This window comes from Protomyctophum parallelum (assembly GCF_964188405.1).
Source record: "Protomyctophum parallelum genome assembly, chromosome: 4".
In the NCBI taxonomy this organism is placed as follows: Eukaryota; Metazoa; Chordata; class Actinopteri; order Myctophiformes; family Myctophidae; genus Protomyctophum; species Protomyctophum parallelum.
The window spans coordinates 13277416-13301668 of NC_139700.1; the positions used below are offsets into that span (position 1 = coordinate 13277416).

Below are 24253 nucleotides of genomic sequence, written 5' to 3' on the forward strand. Positions count from 1 at the left end.
TTTATTCTGACTTTAGATAACTCCACAATGTGCTGGCAGCATCACCACCATGCAGCTTTCCTGACGGCTGATTTCTCACAGACTTCCCAGAGAGGGCCTTCAAGTCATTCTCAGTCGATGACAATTCGGCTTCATTTGTCAATTTCCCCGTCATTCTTTATGAGGGTTGTGCCATTTCAGAAAGGTTGGCATAGCCTGAATTTGAACCCGGTGATGGCTGTCAAAGAACTGATAAACTCCCAGTATGCTCTGAGACTTGCTTATGGGACAGAGGATTGGAATGACTGCAACCACATGCTACAGAACAGAAGGAGGAGAGGACACTGGAGCAGCACGGACATTTAAGCCTTTTATTATGTGCTAATATACAAGAAAACGACTAACGTTTTGACCTTGCGGTAATGCGGTATTCATCAGAGTCAACCATTCATCAGAGTCAAACCATGCTACAGAGCATTAGAGAGGAGGGGATTGAACACATGGCTGGAGAGGAGGACAGAGATAGATAGATAGATAGATAGATAGATAGATAGATAGATAGATAAGATAAAATATGAGATAAGATAGAAAGAGACATACGGTAAAGATCAGTGGTTCTCAATGTGGGGTCCGGAGACCCCCAGGGGTCCTTGGGGGAGTAACAGGGGGTCCGGGGCAAAAGTACTCAACCACTGGTATATTGATAGTAAGACAGAGAGACAGATGGAGAAGTGTACAGTAGATAGAGTTGCTAGCATAGGCATCAACCTCAAATAGTCATAGAGTCCATTTAAAAAAAAAGGCCCTAGTGATTTGATAACGGATTTGATAAACAGCGTTTATGGTATGGGCAATAAAAAAGTCTCAGGGGAGGAAATTGCTTCATTCTCCTATCCATCCCTCCATCAATTCAATTGCCACTGGAAAATATTCTCTGACTCATGTGTTCTCCACATTCAATTTTAACTCCATCCTGCCACACTTTATTGACGAAGGTACGCCGTCCCACACTACGCAGAAATATATCCTGCATGCCACAGGGAATTCCATGATTTCCAATGTCATATTTACCATACAGTCTGCATTTTTGAGTGTTGCAGCCACTCCAAGGAACAGCAATGTGTGTCCCTCCCTATGTATGTTTGGGGTAAGGGAAGCTGAGTTTTTTATTGTATCACCAATACAGGGAAGCTGAGTTTTTCCTTTCCTGTCAGTGGAGTGTGTGCTTCATTGAAATAGCCTCGGCAGTCTGTGGCTGGCTCTGCGTCCAGCAGGAGGCAGTATATGGGTTAAAATAAAAGAAATCACAATCAGTATATATGCACATGCCCGCCATCTTGGAGTGATGCGCCATCTAGTGGTGATTCCAAAAATATTTGTTTCAGTAGAACATGTAGCTACTGTGTACAATCAATGTACATACTGTGTACAATGTACACAATACAAGTTCTACTTTGTACAATGTGTACACAGTAGAACTTGTACATTGTACACAGTACATGTTCTACTGTGTAAAATGTACACAGTACAAGTTGTACACAGTAGAACTTGTACATTGTACATAGTACACACCTTTAACACGCACGCACGCACAAATATATATGTTAAATAATTATAAAAACGAATTAAATTAAAAACGCATACACATAGCACAGACAGGCAGACAGAGATAATAATGGAGCTGCATTCACCGGCTGCAGTGGAGCATTTAGCCATCTCTGACAGAGAGACACACACAGATGAACTGATCACGATGGATGGGCAGATAGATGAACATACTATACATATATATACTACTGCACTGACAGATATGAACATATATACTACTGCACTGACAGATATGAACATATATAATACTGCACTGACAGATATGAACATATATAATACTGCACTGACAGATATGAACATATATAATACTGCACTGACAGATATGAACATATATAATACTGCACTGACAGATATGAACATATATAATACTGCACTGACAGATATGAACATATATAATACTACACTGACAGATAGATGGACTGAAGGCAGCCCTGCATTCCTGACAATCTGACATCTGTCAATATCTCTCCGCGTGCCTCACACACACACTCACTCACACGCAATCATTTATCTACAATGCACCAACAATGTTGACAGACAGTTCAATTAGTAGTGTGTTAGTCCCTTGCTGCCGACGGGCCATTGTACAGCGGTTTTCAACCTTTTTCACATCAAGGCCCATTATTTATTCTGCATATGATGATTTGATTAGCCTCTTTTTTTTCTCTGCCACTCCAAGGAACATCAATGTGTGTCCCTCCCTATGTATGTTTGGGGTAAGGGAAGCTGAGTTTTTTATTGTATCACCAATACAGGGAAGCTGAGTTTTTCCTTTCCTGTCATTGGAGTGTGTGCTTCATTGAAATAGCCTCGGCAGTCTGTGGCTGGCTCTGCGTCCAGCAGGAGGCAGTATATGGGTTAAAATAAAATAAATCACAATCAGTATAGACCGATTCCGTACCGGTTTCATGGTCGCAGCCTACGTATTTCCTGTAGGCGGACTCGACATAGCTGCGGGAGTAAAACCCTCACCAGACGCACCTCTTCCACTACAGTGAACGGCAGAGTGACTGATGTTAGTTTGCCTCAAACTTTACTCCTTTACCTGCTTTTTTACTAACACTAACATTACAAAGATGCCCAGAACATCGAGATGAACCTGTGTAGTTTATGGCTGCTCCAACAGTAGTGGCAACATAACAAATAAAATAAAACGGAATGTCTAATATCCACCGCGATGGCTGAGACCAGAGCCATTGAGTAATGGTTGAGACAAAGCAGTGAAGAATCCTGCAAGATACATAATTTCAGTCTTACCCAATACCCAATCTTTCTGTTTTATGAACACAAGGCTGCTGTATTTTATACCTCATACTAAGCATTTAAAGTATGAGGTATAAAGTACAGCAGCCTTGTGTTAATAAAACAGAAATATTTGGTATTGGGTAAGACTGGCGTTATGTATCTTTCACTGCTTTGTCTCAACCATTGCTCAATGGCTCTGGTCCCCGCCAACGCGGTGGATATTAGACATTCCGTTTTTATTTTATTTGTTATGTTGCCACTACTGTTGGAGCAGCCATAAACTACACAGGTTCATCTCGATGTTCTGGGCATCTTTGTAATGTTAGTGTTAGTAAAAAAGCAGGTAAAGGAGTAAAGTTTGAGGCAAACTAACATCAGTCACTCTGCCGTTCACTGTAGTGGAAGAGGTGCGCCTGGTGAGGGTTTTACCCCCGCAGCTACGTCGAGTCCGCCTACAGGAAATACGTAGGCTGCGACCATGAAACCGGTACGGAATCGGTCTATATATGCACATGCCCGCCATCTTGGAGTGATGCGCCATCTAGTGGTGATTCCAAAAATATTTGTTTCAGTAGAACATGTAGCTACTGTGTACAATCAATGTACATACTGTGTACAATGTACACAATACAAGTTCTACTTTGTACAACAATGTTGACAGACAGTTCAATTAGTAGTTAGTCCCTTGCTGCCGACGGGCCACTGTACAGCGGTTTTCAACCTTTTTCACATCAAGGCCCATTATTTATTCTGCATTTGATGATTTGATTAGCCTCTTTTTTCTCTCTGCCTTGTAAAGCACTTTGCGCTGCATTTCTATGACATGAAAGGTGCTATATAAATAAAGTTTATTATTATTATAAATCGTTCGGGCAGAAATGTTTTATCGATATATCTCCGTACTTGAACTTTTTGTATTCTACCGTAAATGAATGCCCTACTTGAAGCGACGTGCTTTGAGCTTGTAGATCGCTACTTTTGCTCATTTTGAATTTGAATCCCGAAAAGTAACAGTTTTGGACATCATTGTGGTTGTGTTAGTCATCTAGAGGTCAGAATCTCCAAAGAATGAAATGTTTGAATCAGTGTGGTTTTGAATCAGCGCAGCCTGGTTCATGTATGGTCCTACCTGATCAGTGCGGTATCGGTGTGGTTGTGCATCAGCGTGGCCTGGTTCATGGCTCTCAGCCACCCGTTCATGTCCTCTTGTGTGTCTGCGCTGAAGTAGTACGTCCGCATGCCGCTGTGCTCCACCTGTGAGCCGACGACAGAGCTCTGCTTGAAAATGTATGAGCGCATGCCCGTGTGGCTAGCCTATGGGGGAGAGAGGAGAGGACAGGTGAGGAGTCTGGTGAACCAACCAGGTGATCTTTGACACAGAGAGAGAGAGAGAGAGAGAGAGAGAGAGAGAGAGAGAGAGAGAGAGAGAGAGAGAGAGAGAGACAATGCTAAGTTTAGCTTTGACCGTACAATAGGAAAAAAACAGCACATGTAAGCATCAGCCAGTGCAGGCCAGCAGAAGAAGACAGCCAATAAGACACCACAAATACCATCCAATTAACAGTTACAAAGCCACAACTTGTATAGACCAATGACAGGACAGGTAAACCCTTTGGAATAACATATTAGATGTTATGACACACAAAAGAATGGCAAACACCCAACTACAACACAGCCAGTAGACGACAACACAGTAGCCTACTGTACATACCCTGACTTTACACGAGGAGCATAGATAACTGCTTAGGGATTTACAAAGACAGTAAGAAAGTAGCCAGCTTAGGTGGTTCGGGCATCTGGTTAGGGTGCCTCTCGAGCGTCTCCCTAGGGAGGTTCTCGAGGCACGTCCCACTGGGAGGAGACCCCGGGCAGACCCAGAGAGATTACATCGACTCACTGGCCTTGGAACGCCTCGGGATCCCCCAGGAGGAAGTTACTAATGTTGCTCTGGAGAGAGAAGTCTGGAGCTCTCTGGTGGAGCTGTTGCCCCCGCGACCCGACTACGGATAAGCGATTGAAGATGGCTGGATGGATGTATCATTATGCACATATTTTTATCCCACGATGTAACCCATTTTTTTCACCCAGTGTCAATTGTCTAATGTAATCCTGGGCAACACTCCCTCTGCCAACCTTGGGAGAGCAATGGACTGACCTCATGCTTCCTTCTATGCATGAGGAGTCGAAGCCGCTTCTTTTCACCTGACTGGGGGGAGTTTCCCCTGTTGGACGTCACATAATGCGTGGAAGGAACACGTTATTCCAACCAGTTCCTTTCCCCTCCATCAGGCCAGGGGGAGGCAGTATAGAGACCATGGATTACTGCATGTTTTTTGTGAGGGTAACTACCCTAGGGGACACGCGGAGAACATGCAAATTCCACACAGAAAGGCCCTTTCGCCAACCCCAACCTAGGGTATGGGTGCTGATGACGCGGAGGAGAGAGCACAACATGTAAACTAGAAAAAGTGCCCTTCTGGGCACAGGTCTCCACCAGGATTTCTTCCTCAGCCTAGTGGGAATATGCATGCACAGTTTCATCGCAATCGGACGCTGTGTTGAGGAGTTGTGGCGATTTGTACAAAGCGGGCTACTCCTGAAAACTGTAGGAGCCAAGCGTGGCCAATCAGGATGGAATATGAGAAATCAAACAAACCTGCCTTGATCACATGACTATGGAGATCATGTGTACCGATTTGTGTGAAATTTGGATACAATCTGAAGGAGTAATAATAGAAAATGTGTTTTACATATGTCGGCCTCCTGGTGGCGCTATAAAGAGCAGATGTGAAAAATTCCAGGCAAAGGTTTTTCCTTGGCCTCTAGGGAGTTGGCATACAAAGTTATCCACAGATCCGTGCAGTTAGAGGTAAAAACACTTTTCGGCCAGTTATAGCGCCACCTTGAGTCTGAGTTGAAATTGTTCATGTGGCATTTCGTCCTCGGCCTAGTGGGAATGTGGGTGCACAATTTCACGGAAATCACGCGATGTGTTCATGATTTGCAGCATTTTTTTTTTAAACTGAGCACTCCTGTGAACTTTGGAAGCCAATCTTAACCAATCAGGATGGAGTCTGAGAAATCTGAAAGAGCGGTTTCGTTGAATGGCTCTAGAGAGACTGTGTACCAATTTGTGTGATGTTTGGACAAAATCTGTAGGTGTACTGTGCAAAAACTTGTTTTGCACAAAGCGGCCTCCTGGTGGCGCTATAACAGGCCGTTCTGGAAAGTTTGGGGCAGAGGTTCATCGTTGGCATCCAGGGAGTGTGTGTGCAAAATGTGGCATCGACAGGGTTAACGGTGGCCGAGATTAGCTGCTCACGGACACACACACGGACGGACGGACGGACGGACGGACGGACACACACACGGACGGACGGAGTGCAAAACATACTCTCCCCACATGCCTTCGGCCTGGTGGAGACAATAAGAAATAAATGCTTAAACATGCAACTACGGTGGCCCAGGCCGTAGCGTAACGGTCTGGGCACCGGACTGGTGATCCAGTCGCGGTGTGCCGCGGGTTCGACTCCCGGACCCGACACGGCCTTTACCGCATGTCATCCCCCCATCTCTCTCCCGTTTCCTGTCAGCCTACTTTCTATCCCTTAAAAAATCAATAAAGGCGTAAGCCGCAAAAAAAATATCTTAAAAAAAAAAAAAAAAACATGCAACTACGGTAGGTGATTTTATTTTTAATGGCAGCCCAGCCCCTCAGTCAAGCTGGGTCACAAATGATAATGTTATTTAGATAGCATGTTGTTTAAACACTAATACTATCACCATACGATTACTGCAACTATACTATATATGACTGCTTCTCTTACTACTGCTAAACTACGTTTACAATTATGACTATGGTAATGGTATAAATTATGGCAGTATTAGCAGTAGAATTAGTAGTAACCGTAATGTGTTTAGAACAATGTCCATGTTTTGGACAGCCTGTCTTCTACAATGTTCCACCTCTCTTGACTTATAAACTGTAGTGGGCGTGAATTGACAAACCAAAGCTACCCTTTGCAGAGAGACATTATCAAATGGTGCACACTGGAAGTTACCGTGCTCTGTGACAAGATAATTGCAGTCTGTGATTAAGTGGCTTGTTTCCAGACAGACAGTGCAGAGATGGATGGAGAGCTAAAAAAGGCCATTAGTCACATCATCTAGCACAGCGCTGTGAGACCATCGCCAAGACCTCTGTGACAATTTGATCATCCGACGTCATGTAAAAATATGCCATAATGTCATTAAAACACAGCTACAGCAGTCTCAGGCACTTTACTTTTTGTGGGAGTGAGACTTATTTTTACACACTTGATTCACGCTCAACAAGAAATAATGAAAATGACTAAATCTTCCTGTTCCCTGATTCAGCCACTAAATAATGTATGTGGGGTAATTAACCCATTCAGTACGGGAACCCCTTTTGGTGTTTCAAGCATTATGCTATACTTTAGCTATGGAAAAATATCTACAAATCTACAAGTTCATAGAGCTTGTAGATCTGCTATTTTTTTTAAATTGTGAAAATGCTGTGAAAATCTTTGAATATATATTCGTTCAGAGCTAAAGTTTTTACCTAAAATCTTTGCTGCTGGGGGGGGGGGGGGGGTCCCTGGAACAACATATTTTCAGATGGGGGGGGGGGGTCGGCGGCTAATTTCATAGCATTATTGGGGTCCTTGACATTAGGAGAAAACTTTCGCACACCTAGAAATCAGGCGTATGGACAGGTGCGTAGGCCAGTGGACATTAATGAAAGCAATAGAATACACCTGCACACTGTATTTGCTCGGTACATGAGTATTTTCTTATTATATATCTATATTTAATGAAGCAACGTTTCGGTCCCTCCGGATGCCTGAAGAAGATCTGGAGGGATCATTAAATTGTTGCTTCATTAAATAAGAAAATACTCATGTACCGAGCAAATACACAGTGTGCGGGTGTATTCTATTGCTTTCATTGGGGTCCTTGACATGACAGTCTGAGAACCACGGACATAGAAACATAGGGTTTTCAGAAAACTGTCAAGACATTTGTATAGAATCTGGTCTCAGTCCTAAATGGGAGACATTTGTATAGAATCTGGTCTCAGTCCTAAATGGGAGACATTTGTATAGAATCTGGTCTCAGTCCTAAATGGGAGACATTTGTATAGAATCTGGTCTCAGTCCTAAATGGGATAAGTGCGTGTGTGTATAAGCACATTGGGTGTTGGTGTATGTTGCAGACCTCACATGGGCTTTATTTAAATTATCTCTGTTGTTTTAATTAGTGTGGTTACAGAACATATCGGACTCCAGGCTCCTAGTCATGAATTCAACAGATGTGTGCTAACACACACACACACACACACACACACACACACACACACACACACACACACACACACACACAGTCTCACACACACACACACACACACACAGTCACACACACACACACACACACACAGACACACACACACACACACACACACACACACACACACACAGTTGTAGAGTTCTTCATCTCCCTTGCCGTCTCATCATCTCCCAGCATTTATCTATTATACATAATCCTACTGGCTCTTGTTTGTTTGGGTGTATCATTAGCCTGTCTGCTCTCGCTTTGACTTCACCCTCCTAAAATATCAGTGACTTGTATTGTCTACAGCTTGTTTCTCACTTGGTGAGAATTCCACAGATTTGAGGCCATTTTGCAAATCGGCGACTGGAGCCAGTCAAGACAGACCGTCAGATCTATCTAGTGTGAAAGGGGTTATCAGGGTCGATTCCCCCCTGAAGGTCGGCAAACATAATCAAACTTTCTCTGCCGACTCAATGATAGCGTTCTGTAGTTTGTATTGGTGAAAAAGACAGGTATTTCCAACTTGTTGATAGCACTGGAAATTTTCAATGTTGGCAGCAGTTAGTAAAAACTAAGCTATGATGATTAAACCTATGACTAAACATAATGACTACTTTTTATTGGTTCAATATTTTCGAAAAAACACACAGATGGTGTTCAATACCACTGATTTATGCAAAAGAAAAATCTAAAACCTCTAAAATGGAGTTGGTTTCCTCCCCAAAGCAACGATATATATATAGTATATATTGTATATCAAATGTTTGTGTATTTTTATGTATTTTTATTTTATAGTCCCTAAAATTCCAATCTTAATTACTTCCTGCCAAACAAAAACATATTGCATGATTACAACAAGCCTTTAACTTATGAATCATTATTTCATTCATCTGTGTGATTCCCATCTTAGTGGCTTAGTGCAGCAACGTTGCATGACAAAGCCTTACGCATAGCACAGCCACCCACAGTGACTTAACATCGAAGAGAAAAGGCAGATGGTGCGACAGAAAACAAACAGCAATTACAGTAAAAAAAATAAACACACACACACACACACACACACACACACACACACACACACACACACACACACACACACACACACACACACACACACACACACACACACACACACACACACACACACACACACACACACACACACACACACACACACACAAATCATCAAATTAACACCAAGACACATATCATAGCATAACATTACACATAATTAATAACCCACAACATAATCCCCTAACGCATTCCGATATCCAAATACAATCTATAACTCCATATTTCCTGTGTGCCACAGTGCACCCTGGGAAATAACACCCTGCGGTGTCCAAGGAAGAGAGAACAAACAGAAAACTGCATTGATTTTAACGGTTTTCATTCAATCCATAACTGGAGCACCAGAGCCTAGGGCTTTACCATTCAGGACGGGAATCTTTGTTGGTGTTTTAAGCATTATGGTTATACTTTAGCTATTGAAAAATAGCAAATCTGCAAGCTCATAGCTCGAGCTTGTAGATCTGCTATTTTAGAAAAATCGTGAAAATGTGGTGCAAATCTTTGAAGATATTTTTTCAGAGGGAACGTTTTTAACTCAGTCATGTCTTTGCTTTTGGGGGGTTCCTGAAACAACATGTTTACAGATGGAGGTCGACGGCCAATTACATAAAGTTTTTGGGGTCCTTGACATGAAACACTTTGAGACCCACTGACATAGAAACATAGGTTTTTTTTCTGATGTCACATTATCTCTCATTCTCCCCCTGCACACTTTCATTTGTTTGCTTGCATCCAACAGCCACTAATACTTTCTGGCCATGTCTCTTTCTGTCCACTCCTCCATCTCTTCCTTTGTTTAGTCCACTTTCCTCTCCAGCCTTCTGTTTTCCTACCCTTCCATTTCCTATTAACTCTCCCTCCCTCACGTTGTGTTTCCATCCCTCCATCTTTCCATTCGTCTCATGCTATTTCGTCCTCTGTTTATTCTGTATTTTACTATAGCTACCATCCAATCATTCTCTAGCTCTCCTCGATGTAACAGGCCGTTCCAGAACGGCCTGTTATAGCGCCACCAGGAGGCCGACTTTTGGATTGGCCCGTTTTGAACGAGAAAAAAGAAAAACGTGCCATTTACATGAAATCTTTCACACACATTCCTACTAGGCATCCCACCTTGTTCACATTGGCCTGTTATAGCGCCACCAACAGGTGGAAGAAGCGTAAGAAGAAATGTCACAATTTTCACATTGGCCTATCATAGCGCCACCAGGAGGCCACAACCCCTGACCTGCCCTGGTGGAGACCTGTGGCGGCCTTCGGGACACTTTATGTCCTAGTTCTCTATCCCTTTTCCCCATGCACTTTTCCCCTTATCTCCTACACTTTCTCTGTGTCCCAGTATCTCTCTCTGTCTCTCTCTCCATCCATACGCTGAAAATAGCTTTCTGCACTTGCAGTCATGGATGCTAACAATAGCCAGGGCTGCCTCTTCCTCTCTGGATCCCCCCCTGCCCCCCCCCCCCCCCCCCACACACACACACCCTCTCTCTCACCTTCTTGCGCGCATGCGCACGACGCACACACACAGACGCACACACACACAGGGTCTCTGTCTGTGTTCTATTTTTAAGAAGTCATTGTATTTGTGAAGATAAGAGGGCAGCCCAGCTCCCCACCAACTCCTGATAAGAAACAAACCATATAAACCTAATTTACATTGAGAGACACAAAGATCAGCACATCTGCACGTAAAGATAGATGCAAAGGCTCCCGATTTTCTGGCTAAGGATTGTGTTTGTATATTTAGAAAATTTAAAAAATCAATAGCAATATAAATAGGTTGCATTTCTATCCGTTTCTGCTTTCTAGGAACTGAAATAACTGAGAAAAGCAACAGAGAGGAGCATAAGAGTGAGACAAAGACAAATGGTCATGAACCATAACCACCGGTCATCATAAAACCCAAATACATCAGCCAGCGAGAAGTTTAACCATGAGGGTGACAACAGAGGACAGGACAGATGAAGAAGTCCATAGTGGAGAGCAAGAGAGACAGAGGAAGAGACAGATTAAGACAGATTGAGAGAGAGAGAGAGAGAGAGAGAGAGAGAGAGAGAGAGAGAGAGAGAGGAGAGAGAAAGAGGCCAAGATATAGATAAAAATAGAAAGAGGGTGCCTTCGTAGATCCACTGTGACTTAATCTCGTCTGTGTGGCAGAGCCCCAAAATATTGTTTTGCCACGCGGTGCCAAGCTGGCAAACAGAAACACTATTGCCATGTCAGAAAACAACATTACAAAAATAATAATAATAATGTTTTTCCCCATTGTAATATATTCTAGAACTGTGACAAAGACAAAATGTGTAAATAACAACGTTACTTTGTAAATAACATCGTTACAAACATAAAGTATCAAAAGTTATGGGTTTGTGTCACAGACAATGTGACCTAAATGCCAGCTAACACAATCCATGCTACCACCCCAGGCCACAGTGGCAAGCTCTCTTTCACCAAACAAGTCACAACCATCATATTTTGCCATATTGTCACTTCCTTGTCTTGATCCCAGAGCACTAGAGTGCATTAGACTACTCTGAATTTCTGGTTGACACAAAGCGCCGGGAGTGAATTTATGGATGCATCTTGCAGAGACGGAATGATAGAGACAGCGCGGGGACAGACATAGTGAGTTATCAGAGTTATCAGAGAACATGGCAACACTGACCACAAAAAACACAACCAATGTCAGTCAAAAAGAACACGCAAGGATGTACATGCGCCGAAAACAACAACAACAACAACAGAATATACACGTGTCATATATTCTGACGAGCTCAGACCAAAACAAAAACAACAGGCGATTACAAGGATAGTAAGGAGCAGTACCTATTTTTGACTGGTCATTCACTGGACGAGCCCCACGCCACTCACACAGGTGGAGAGGCGGTCCCAAGCAGGCGGCCAACCAATAAGAGCAAGAGAAGGAAGAGGTTTCAGAGAACAGACCCTCGTCCGGTCTTTCATTATTACACGTCGTCTGGATCTGCCCCTCCCACCGCAGTGTTGATTTCGTCGACTAATACTATGACTTTTTATTTCTCCGCAGACTACCTTTTTTCACTGAATGGAAAATGGAAGTAAATGGAAACTAAATGAAAACTAAGCTATGACGACGAAAACTAACGAGAGGACAAGAGATCCAGCATAAGTCAATTGTCAGTCGTATCTGTGTCACCTCATAGCTTTGAAGTTTTTTTGCGGCTTACGCCTTTTATTGATTTTTGAAGGGACAGACAGTAGGCTGACAGGAAACGGGAGAGAGATGGGGGGATGACATGCAGTAAAGGCTGTGTCGGGTCCGGGAGTCGAACCCGCGGCACACTGCGACTGGATTACCAGTCCGGTGCCCAGACCGTTACGCTACGGCCTGGGCCAGCTTTGAAGTTTTAACCACTTCTTCAACCATTATTTTAAACTTCAGCTGTTGAAAAATAGCAGATCTACAAGCTCGTAGCACGGCACCTGGAACAACATATTTTCAGATGGGAGTCGGCCATGATTTTTAGGGTCCTTGACATGAATTAGTTTGAGAACCATTGATATAGAAACATTCAGAAAACAGTTAGGATTTAGAAGACTGTCAAAGCCAGAAAGTAGTTTTTTGCCACTAGTAGGCCTTCCTAGATAACTTCCGGGTATGATGATGATGTCACGCGCATACCCTCTATAGCTGTGATGGGAAGATGCCACAATACGCTTGTTGTTCACAAAACCTATAGAATATCTAGTAAATCGACAGCATGAATTTGAAATGTAACGACATGATGTGTCATCCCTACTTAACATTATTCCACCCCGTTTAAGAACAAAATTACTGGCGAAAGCCATCCTAAAGTCCCATTGAAGATGGACAAAAGACTGATTCATGAGGTGGTCTTGCACCAAAGATACTTTTGGTGCGGGGGCGCCGCCAACATAACAAGAGCATAAATTAGGCTGTGGGTGTATTTGGAAAGTTCTGAATTGATGTCAACAGGGAGGGGTCTCCTGTATGTCACTGCTGCATGGTTGTTCCAATAACGAAGTTCAAAATCACATGGGAGACATACTGTAGTGATTTAATTATTCCCCACTTTCTGCGCTAGCTCGATTTAATGTGACTGTACGGTCCTGTGAATGCAAATTGTGGTTTCCCATTTCAGGTTATAAGTGATTAAAAATAGCCTGGTAAAATACAGACACTGGTGTTGTTCTTTTACCTTTCAAAATAACTCTCTCCCACTGCGTCTTTGGTCCTGTGTGAAGCTTCAGAACTATTGGTATGACATTGTGTCAGAACTCTCTGTTATTTTTGGTGTCTCGATCGATTTAGATCCGTTGTGTCTTTTACTTGATCTCCCGGATGTTCATGTCATTGATGTCAAACATAAGAGGTTGTTCAACTTATTAACGTTTGCTGCTAGGAAAAATATTCTTTTGTTTTGGATCAAGGATGTTGCTCCATCAAAGAAATCATGGCATAACATTATAATGGGCTGTATTCCTTGTGAATACATTACATGCATGTTGCATTCTAAATTGGACACTTTCTACAAAGTTTGGGACCCTTATTTGAATCATATTGGAACCACACTGTCTGCCACGATACTTGGAAGTTTTCCGTACCAACCTTAGATATCTTATATGCCAGCATTCTTCCCTAGTGGGTGCTCTGCTTTGGGGTGGGGGCTTGTCTGCCCTTTGGGTATGGGGGGGGGGGGGGGGGGGGGGTGGTCGCCCGGGTAGGGGTCTCGAGTGGAGAATGCATGGGTCTGCTCTTGTTGTAATGATTTTGTGCCTATAACTATTGTCTGCCTTTTTAATATATGTATTTATGTACTGTATGGATGTATTACCTGATTGGGAGTCTATCAAATTCGAAAGCCACTTGTCATTATGGTCTTTGTATATTCAATCTTTTTATTTATAATTGTGTTGTGCCTGAGCTGTTTTTCTTTTCTTTTGTTTGTTATTATGTTCTTGTTGTGTAATGTCGGTTTGTCTTTAAAAACCAATAAATATACTTTATATATATATAAAAAAAAAGAACTCTCTTCCACTGCTTCACACACACATCCAGAACAAGAACAACAAGTCAGCAATAGAGAGAAATGACCTTGTAGGACATAAATGTGAAATGCTTGATGGATGAAGGTTTTCTATTCTAGCAATAATAAAGTGGTTGCTATGGTTGTGATTTTCAAGTGAAACAAAGGGAGAGGGAAAAACCTCACAAAAAGCAAGCAGAAGGTTGATAAAGAAGACATCACATAATTTTACCGTCAATTTCACATAAATTCTGTTGTTTGACACATTAATTGACTTTAAGCCTTCTGTTAAACAGCCAATTGAGTGAACTTACTATAAAACAAAGCTCACTGACTAACCCATGCAAGACATGTGTGTGTGTGTGTGTGTGTGTGTGTGTGTGTGTGCACGTGATTACATGTTTTTCACATTAACAGGTTCTGTGTAAATGGGATAAAGGCATTTCAAGTAAAGTTCCCATATTTGAAATGCCTCCTCCACCCGGCCCACTATATGGCAGTAGCTTTGGTTGGACATAATAAAGGAACCGACTCTCAAAAACAATTATGAGCTGAACAGAACAGAACAGAACCTCTTTAGAGCGATCCCAGAAAGCATTAGGAGTCAGCTAGCCCATTCACAGTGGCCTGACTGCAGTGTTGATTTTGTCGACTAAAACTATGACAAAAAATGTCCGTCGACCAAATTTCTTTCACTGACGAAAACGAATTGGAAACTACATGAAACTAAGCTATGATGACTAGAACTAAGACTAAATATATTTACAAATACAAACTAGACTAAAATGTTAGGAAGGGACTAGTGGACAAGAGATCCAGTAAGTAATTTTACACTTGGTTGCATGCTAAAAATAGCAGATCTAAGCTCACAAAAATGTCGCAGCGCGACACGTGAGTTTTAGTCGACTAGAACTAGACTAACACTAAAACATTCTAGGTGACTAAATTTGCTGTCAAAATCAACACTGCCTCTTTATTTCCTGTCCCTCCTTTTATCGTTCAAATTGCGACAGTGGAGCTACCTTGATGTGCAACAAGTGGCATTGCATTGGAGAGGTGTAATTACCTTTCCACCAATGAGAGCAGAGCAGGGTGGCTGATATGCGTGATTCTATTCTACATCCCAGCCAGCATAGACATGGTAACGCCCCGCCTGCCTATGATTGGCTATGGATACAAATTAGGGGCTGGCAGTGGCAACAACAATATGCCATATGCCATATTCAAACCATAGTAAACTAATATTATACTAAAAAGGATAAAGATGAAGGGAAGAGGCCTTTTTACAGTACAATAATGTTGTACTGTATAATGTTACATTACATTAATCAGTGCTGAAGATCAAACAATAGTGACAAATTAAGAACTTTGTTTAAAAGGTCTCTGATTTCCAAGGGTGTGCTTCGCCCCCGGGGACGGCGACTTCTGACAGCAGCAGCATTGTTTCTTGTTGTAATCCGGGGCAGGCGGGGCGTCACCAAGGGGCGGGTCTCTGTCTATGCTTGGACGTAGAATAGAATCACGCGGCTGCATTGGAGAGGTGTAATTACCTTTCCACCAATGAGAGCGGAGCAGGGTGTGGCTGATAGGCTGCTTGTCATTTAGCGACTCACACAGTGGTGGACAAAGTACGTACATCAAGTAACGACTCAAGTATTCAAAAGTACAGATTATGAAGTGACAATTTCAGAAAATAATGGTCAGAAATGGACATAAAAATAGCTGATCTACAAGTTCACATAGCGGTTTTGGTGTTATCAGACGATTTAAACACCTCCAGTGCTCCGTTTTCCAGAATAAAGGCACTATAGAGTGCCCAGCAGATGAGCCTTCTATTTCCCCCCAAAACCGCGAGGTATAATTCCGTTACTACCTCGCGCTGTCACATTCTCAACTCTCTAGAAGCGTTTATATTCCAAACGAGATGATTGGTTAAGTCAGAAATGAGGACAGAACACTGCCGTTCTGATCAAAACCATGGAGAGCGCCGTAGATTTAGAGAGAATAGACAATTCAGTCGGGCCGTGAACAAGGAAGTGAACGGCAGTGCGCATGCGCAAAACATGTCTAGGAGTGCTGAAGAAGGCATGGCCATAGGTTTTATATCATTCAAAAAGACCTTACTAGGCTAGCCAGGGCATGTTATAATAGGCAACCATTTGGCAAAAACATCATTGACTGTAAATTGTCCATTTTGTGAGTGTACAAATGGTGTACAAATCGGGTCTATTTGGTTCCATTTGTACACTCAGTGTTAAATTAACATTGATTTTACAATAATTAGGGGTCCCAGAGAGAGAAATGCCATTAAATGAGGCTCTGTAGACTAATGTCAAACTGAGGGTCCTTGAAATTAAGCGGGTTGAGAATCTCTGCTAGAGCCGTAAACATCTTCTCTCATGGGGGTGCCTGGCATATATTTTCTAATGGGGGTCAATTTGGTGGTCAGTTTGGGAACCACTGGGTTAGACAACACCAAGCCAGAGTTAAACCTCCAAGTCAGAGCATCACAGGAGCCATATCATCGCTATCAAGTGGAACAACATTTAAATCATAGACTATTTTCACTACTTTTGCACCACACTCTTGTATATTTAACCCAATTTCCAGGCCTATATAACAATCATTCAGCGCAATACTGAGTCTCTTACTCCTATGTGCAATAATGCCCAAAGACAGGCAAACATAAAGCATAGAATATTGAGTGGTATACTGTAATTCCATTCCAAATTTTGTGCCAAATGTATATAAATAGCAACGCCCTAACTTGCTCCTCCAAGTGAGCTAGCTCTCTGTCGAGCTGGAGACCCACGCAATCACGCAGAAAAACTACTTGTGTTACATATTTAGTGTAATGTTATAAATGTTTTGGAAAAATAAATCAATTTCCAGGACTGGAAAATGTTTATTTATTTTTAATCATTTCTAAATATTTCCAGGAATTTCATGACCGTGTGGACCCTGCATGTATCTGGCTGCATTGAAGTGTATGATTGAACTTCTCATGGTCTATAATGGTTTAGAATTGCTTTAAAATGTTCTAGTATGACTGGACTCTTCATGGTCTATATTGTGTAGAATTGTTTAAAAATGTTCTGGTAAAATAAAATCAAAGTAACTTGGGAGAAAACGAATCACAATACAAATCGAATCAGCACCCTAGGTATCAATATCGTATGGAATCAGGAGTGTAACTGAATCGTCCCGACACTAATGAACATCAGTGCTATATAGCAGTATTAATTTATTTAACACTACGTACACTAAGCCAGTTAAGTGAACCACTGAACACAGAGTGTAACAATAGGTTAACACAGCGAGGTGGTGTACCTTGAAAGCGTATTTGCGACTGATGTGGTCCTCCGCTCCGACAGGAGACACACCATAGCTGGGGAGAGGAATACTTCCTAGGACAGACTCCTCTCTGCTGTCTGAGGGAGAGAGAGACACAGAGACAAAGAGAGAAAGAGAGAGAGAGAGAGAGAGAGAGAGAGAGAGAGAGAGAGAGAGACAGACAGACAGACAGACAGACAGAGACAGAGAGAGAGCATATAGACAGTAAGGGGCAAAGAGTAGATTTCACTCACCACTTGCTAAATTTCCAACAAGCACTAGTACGCACCCACCCACTCACTACGCCCACACGCACGGAAAAAATGACCCCCACACGAACACACAAGGGCATGAAATCACCCTCACAGCTTCATATGTCCCGTAGACATACGCACACACACGCACGCGCACACACACACAAACGTCACTCTCACACACGCAGAGATGCAACTATGCAAGGTATGCAAGGATACAGAGACTAAACACATACAGACTATAGAGACACACACACACACACACACACACACACACACACACACACACACACACACACACACACACACACACACACACACACACACACACACACACACACACACACACACACACACACACACACACACACACACACACACACACACACACACACACTTCACACCTCTATAAATACACACACTCTGAACAGAACACTGTGTGCAGTTTGTGTGCATGGGACTCCACGGTAGTTTTGGATTTTTCATTATTTTATAGTTTAGTTTTAGACATTTTTTTCTAATTCAGTTAGTTTTAGTTCATTTGTAGAGCGGGTTTGCTAGTTTTTAGTTTTGTGAGAACGCTTAGTTTTAGTTTAGTCTTTATTAGTTTTAGTGTTAGGTTTAGTTTTTTCGGCCATTTTCAATCCTGTACCTGACGAATAAGTCAGGTGCAGGATTGAAAAGGGCCAGAGTAAGTATTGTATAATAAAAACTCAAGAAAAGTTAGCATTTAAAAAATAATATTCAGTTACTTATTAAGCTTATAAACAAATTTACCAAAAAACTAAAACTTTCCTTTTACTTTTCTAGTTTTTATTTAGTTCCAGTTAACGGAAATGTTTATTACATTTTAGTTTTCGTTTTTTCGTTAGTTTTAGTTAACTATAATAACCAGACACACAGAACACTGTGTGCAGTGTGTGTGTATGGGACTGCAAGGTTCTGGACAACCTCTTGACCCAACGACTCGGCAAACAGGCACGGCACTCCCTCCAGTTCTTAACGACTCGGCGAACAGGCACGGCACTCCCTCCAGTTCTTAACGACTCGGCGAACAGGCACCGCACTCCCTCCAGTTCTTAACGACTCGCCAAACAGGCACCGCACTCCCTCCAGTTCTTAACGACTCGCCAAACAGGCACCGCACTCCCTCCAGTTCTTAACGACTCGGCGAACAGGCACCGCACTCCCTCCAGTTCTTAACGACTCGGCAAACAGGCACCGCACTCCCTCCAGTTCTTAACGACTCGGCGAACAGGCACCGCACTCCCTCCAGTTCTTAACGACTCGGCGAACAGGCACCGCACTCCCTCCAGTTCTTAACGACTCGGCAAACAGGCACCGCACTCCCTCCAGTTCTTAACGACTCGGCGAACAGGCACCGCACTCCCTCCAGTTCTTAACGACTCGGCGAACAGGCACCGCACTCCCTCGAGTTCTTAACGACTCGGCGAACAGGCACCGCACTCCCTCGAGTTCTTAACGACTCGGCAAACAGGCACCGCACTCCCTCCAGTTCTTAACGACTCGGCGAACAGGCACCGCACTCGGCGATAGAATCCATTTCCGGGTACTGCTTCGTCTATTTCTCGCTCAAATGTTTTCAAAAGCAATGTTTAGCTGTAAAATACATTATGTGTGTCTTTACATGGCTGTCATATTGGAAACAGCAGTAATTCAGCGGGGCACAGCAGGTGCTCCGAGGGTTTGATTAGGCATCGGTCTGTTATAGAGCGTTGCGGTCATTATCCAGAAATAACACACCGCTGAATTCAGCGATTGACCAATCAGAATCAAGCATTCAACCAAGCCATGTAATAAATGCCTATAATATATGGGCATATAATTTTTGTTTTTTATGGTTGTTTCCACATCCCCCCCCCCCCCCCCCTCCAATCCCCCCCGTCAATTACAAACCAACAAAAAAACCCAATATAAAAACACTATAAATTTAGAATATATTTGTGAAAACGTACAGAATGTACAGTACACATTACACAATATCCATGCACAGTATGTAGTATGTACATACTATTTTCAAATGTCATTTTGATCATTTTGGTCAAAATAAAGAAACCCCATTATTTTACAGGATGGGACCAGCACTCATGGCAAAAGTCATGTGTACAATATATTACAAAAACCCTCTTGTGCAGTGTGCACCGTTCGTCATTAACCAGGATATTGTAGAAATAAAGAACTGAATATTCTCCAAAATGCAACAGACAATGCAAAATGCAACGTGCAAAAGACTCCCTAAAGTCCAATTTATACTTTACTACTAACGAACTGCCAAACGAATGTCCCTGGAGTTGTACAGTAGCTGTGTTTGACATTCCAGCTTGTGTAAACTACACAGGAAGCTCTCGGGATTATATTATGTCAGCAGCGTTCAGGCAAAGAGAACAGTGTACTGTACTCTACGTGGTGACAGATTTACGTGGGCTTACGCGTGTCTAGAATATTTCATGGTCCATTTGGTGTCAGTTTAGTGTCAGTGAGTAGTGGATAAGTGTCAGTGAGGCCTGCTTTCAAACCAGACCGCAAAAGAACAAGGAGATAGATGATAGTATAGATGAATGGATAGATAGAATAAAAAAAACTGTCTTTAAGTGCAAAGGCAGGCCCACGGCCGTCAAAATATGAAGTAGCCTATACCTTAGGACGTTAATCTATCCATCCATCACTATCATCTATCTGTCTATCTCTAAAGAAATATCTATCTATCAACATATGAAGTACCTTAGCATGTTAATTAATTTAAAATGTTGTTATTATTTGATATTTCCAATCAAACTAATATAACCATATTAAAATAATACATGTTAAAAACGGAAGTTTGTGGCCTGGGCCGTGGCTCAGCGGTCCAGGCACCGTGGCCGGATAGCCCGAGTCTGGCAGTGTGCCGCGGGTTCGACTCCCGATCCCGACGGCCTTTACTGCATGTCACTCCCCCATCTCTCTTCCCCATTTCCCTCTATAAAAGTAAATAAATAATAAAAGGCGAAAGCCGCAAAAAATACATATATATTAACAAAATGTATTATATATATATATATATATATATATATATAATAAAGGCGAAAGCCGCAAAAAATATAAAATAAAAAACAGAAGCTTGTGTAATGATTGTGCGATCTGCCTGCCTGGCTCTTAACAGAGCGTTACAACTTGACAACCTGACAACTTCCAATGCTTCCAGTCATACAAGAGATCACTTTGGCATTTCCATGCATACGAGGAACTCGTGTTAGAATACGAAGTAATGCCTGAACAACTGTTATTTTGTGAAGAACGGATCGCTTGTGTAATGTTGCGATCTGCCTGCCTGCCTCTTAACAGTGCTCCCTCGCTGGCAGCCTGTCACTCAAGACGGCCGTGTTCTTTAGCAGTCTGGTTGGAAAGCAGGCGTCAGTGAGAGGCAGGTGAGAACACCGTTTCCTCAACATTCACCGAACATTTACTCTTTACTGTAAGGAGACTGATAAATGACAAGGAAACGAACGCACTGGGAGCTGTTGCATTGACCTTCACCTCACCTTTATAGTAGAAGAGACAGTAGTCAGCCAGGACAAACCACTTCCTCTTCCACAGACGCATTCCCGAACTGTCCTGTGTATACAGAGAGAAAGAGGAATAGACACAGGGAAAGAAAAGGATTATGCTTTTGCCACACATATATATATATTTTTTTAATTTATTTAACAGGGACAATACAAAAAACAATGTATCAAGTTGTGGAAACATGAAACTGTTGCATTGTACATAAGGTATATAGCCAAGGCTAATTTGCAACCCCAGTCCCTGGTTAGGCCTTTCTATACAAATTTGAACTATCTATACTAAAAACTATTGTTTACAAAAAATACATGCAGATGCATCTAATCTAATAATATACTAGATAAATTGAATAATATTTTACAACAGACTTACAATACCCATTACATTGACATATACAACAAAAGTAAACATAATCACTCAGGTAACCAGTCAGACACTATACATGTGAGCACAGTTGTTTTGAATTCAACCATAGTTTGAGTACTCTGTAGAACACATTACCATCCGTCTCTAGTTTTAGACCTGTAGGCAAGGAGTTCCAAAGGTTTGCCCCCTTTACTGAGAAGGCAGACTGTCCGAAAGAATTACACCTGGGAACAATACAGTTACCACTTGTTGAGGCTCGTGTAGTTGCTCTACCAGAGCTCGGAAGACAATCAACCAGTCCAGAGAACAAAGGTGAAACATGACCATGTAAACATTTAAAAACCAATTTGATGGTAGAAAAAGAACACAAAAAAAGAGACCTCGTATGTTGGTAGATGAAGTGAGACGTCAAGACAGCAGAAACAGCTAATAAATTACAGAGAATAAGCGAGGAGTGGAACAGGGAACGATGGAGAGAGATAAATGAAATCAGGGGAGTGAACAAACAGTGAACAGAGGGAGAAAAAGAGAGGAAGAGAGAGAGAGGGCAGAGAGGGCATGCAAGACAAAGGAGAGAGAGAGAGAGAGGTTTACAAGCGAGGAAGAGCACAAGAAAGGAGTAATGAACAAGGGAATGAGAGTGTCAGAGTGATAAAGAAAAATGAGACCTAATGAAAGGAAAACCCAGTGAGGTGGACACACGACGACAGATATAAAGACCATGAACAAAAGGCAGAGAGACAAAGGATAAAAGGGAGTGATCAATTATACTATTTTTATCGGGTGGATTCACCCACCACAGCTTGTAAACTCCATGTTCTTATCTTTTAAGGTTCAAAGGAGAGTGGAAGAGTTTGAAGTGAAGCAACTGACAGAAAACCGTGAAAGTGAAACGCCATGCAGTCACCAGCAGCACCATCTTCATAATAGATAAATACGCAAACAGAGTTTTTGTCGTTTTATTATTATAAAATTGTAATTAAAAAAATCAGTCGGCCTGACTAATAGCATACATTTTAGGCCAGGCCCAAACACATCGGGTTGGGGCTACACATGCATTTGCTTGTGATTGCATTATTTTGTCTTGTACATTCTTGCATACACTGCACTTTACTGTGCGAGTGTGCGTGTGTGTGCACATCTGTGTGTTTCCTCCTCAAAAGTGCAGTCATAACTGCATCATGCTAGCATACAGCCTGTGTGTTTGCCTTGTACAGGATGTACAATGATGCTATATTTGGGGACCCGTGCTTACACTCTGAGCTGCCAAACCCACTGCTATTTGCAGAGTAACTTCACATACTGTACACACCCAGATCTCCAATTATAGCCTGGCTCAAGCTACTGTTCTATATTGTTACACTGATATCAAGCATCACCAAATCTGGGCCGTCTGTTAAGAGGTCTTTCTCTTGAAAGTGGAACTCATTATCATAGCGGTGCATAGCGATAACATAGAGTATGATTTTAATTTAACGCCAGTGGAGCCAAAGGCAAAGTTCTGCATGCACAGACAATCATGAGAATGAGAATACAAGTGTGCATATACCGTAACATTTTATCTTGGCGTTCGGCCCTGCTAAATTTTTCTCCCTGCTCGGCACAATTATACAGCCATCATTAACCATTAACACATTGAGTGTTGCCTGCTGGACGAAGGTCGTATGGCGCTTCAGTGCCAGGGATTTCTGCCCATTCCACTATGACGTGCTTCCGTTTTTGGCTTCCATCTTAGATGCTAAAGCATAGCGCCAATGCTACCGATCTAAAATGAGGTCCATAATTGCTCTAGAAAACGTCAATGTTCCCATCGCGCTCACCGGATAATCACAAAAGACGTCCGAACATCGCGGATCTGTTCAACACCACGGACAGCGCTATAGTTTTCAAGAAAAAAGCCTCCAAAGGCGCGGCCTAAACAGAAGCCAGTGTGGTTGAGTGAAAACAAACGGTGCGGGCGTGGCCCTAGCAACGGTGCATAGCAACCGGAGCGGTTAAAAAAATGAAACACAGCGAGGCAATGTTCTAGCGATATTAAACGCCATATAAGACGAGCCTGCTCGTCATGCGTACCCAGCGCATGGCGCAAAATGAATTACTCAGGACGAGTATACGGTCCCAACGTGTTTTAAGAGCAGGGAGGTAGATATACAACAACAAATCCCCCCCATGAGGAACAGTACTATAGCAGAGCCCACCGGTGGTGCTGGGGTAGCGGTGGGAGCAAATAGCGCATAACAACACCAGGAACCATATGCAGAGGAAGGAACGCAGGAAGAATCCAGACCTAGGTGACCTTAAATACCCCCCTCGGCCCCTCCCCCCCTAATTGGTCAGCTGATTGCCAGCGAATGACATGTGGGTCTTGCATAACACTGAATGAGCCCCTCGGGTATATCTGACTGAACAAACTCTGCAAGCTACATGTCATCAATCCTGTTATTATTCCACTCCATT

General features: G+C 42.5%; 3 protein-coding genes across 11 annotated transcripts in view; all 3 read right to left on the bottom strand.

Annotated features, from left to right (window-relative positions):
* anapc13 (anaphase promoting complex subunit 13) overlaps window positions 1-24253 on the bottom strand; it is a 250307-nt gene that overhangs the window by 75332 nt on the left and 150722 nt on the right. The window lies entirely within an intron of this gene.
* plekha7a (pleckstrin homology domain containing, family A member 7a) overlaps window positions 1-24253 on the bottom strand; it is a 169567-nt gene that overhangs the window by 45419 nt on the left and 99895 nt on the right. For 8 of the 9 annotated variants that reach the window (XM_083762469.1, XM_083762464.1, XM_083762466.1 and 5 more), the window contains 3 exons: window positions 21409-21481; window positions 17613-17713; window positions 3962-4146 (listed from right to left, as the gene is read on the bottom strand). In XM_083762469.1, coding sequence (XP_083618595.1) covers window positions 3962-4146; window positions 17613-17713; window positions 21409-21481 — 359 coding nt within the window. The remainder of the gene's footprint in view (window positions 1-3961; window positions 4147-17612; window positions 17714-21408; window positions 21482-24253) is intronic. The other variant, XM_083762467.1, reaches the window with a different exon arrangement.
* The window catches only part of LOC310856928 (small ribosomal subunit protein uS15), a 152560-nt gene continuing 140093 nt past the window's right edge, over window positions 11787-24253 (bottom strand). Inside the window, exon 7 of the mRNA XM_083762483.1 lies at window positions 11787-11797. The gene's annotated coding sequence lies outside the window, so the exon portion shown is untranslated. The remainder of the gene's footprint in view (window positions 11798-24253) is intronic.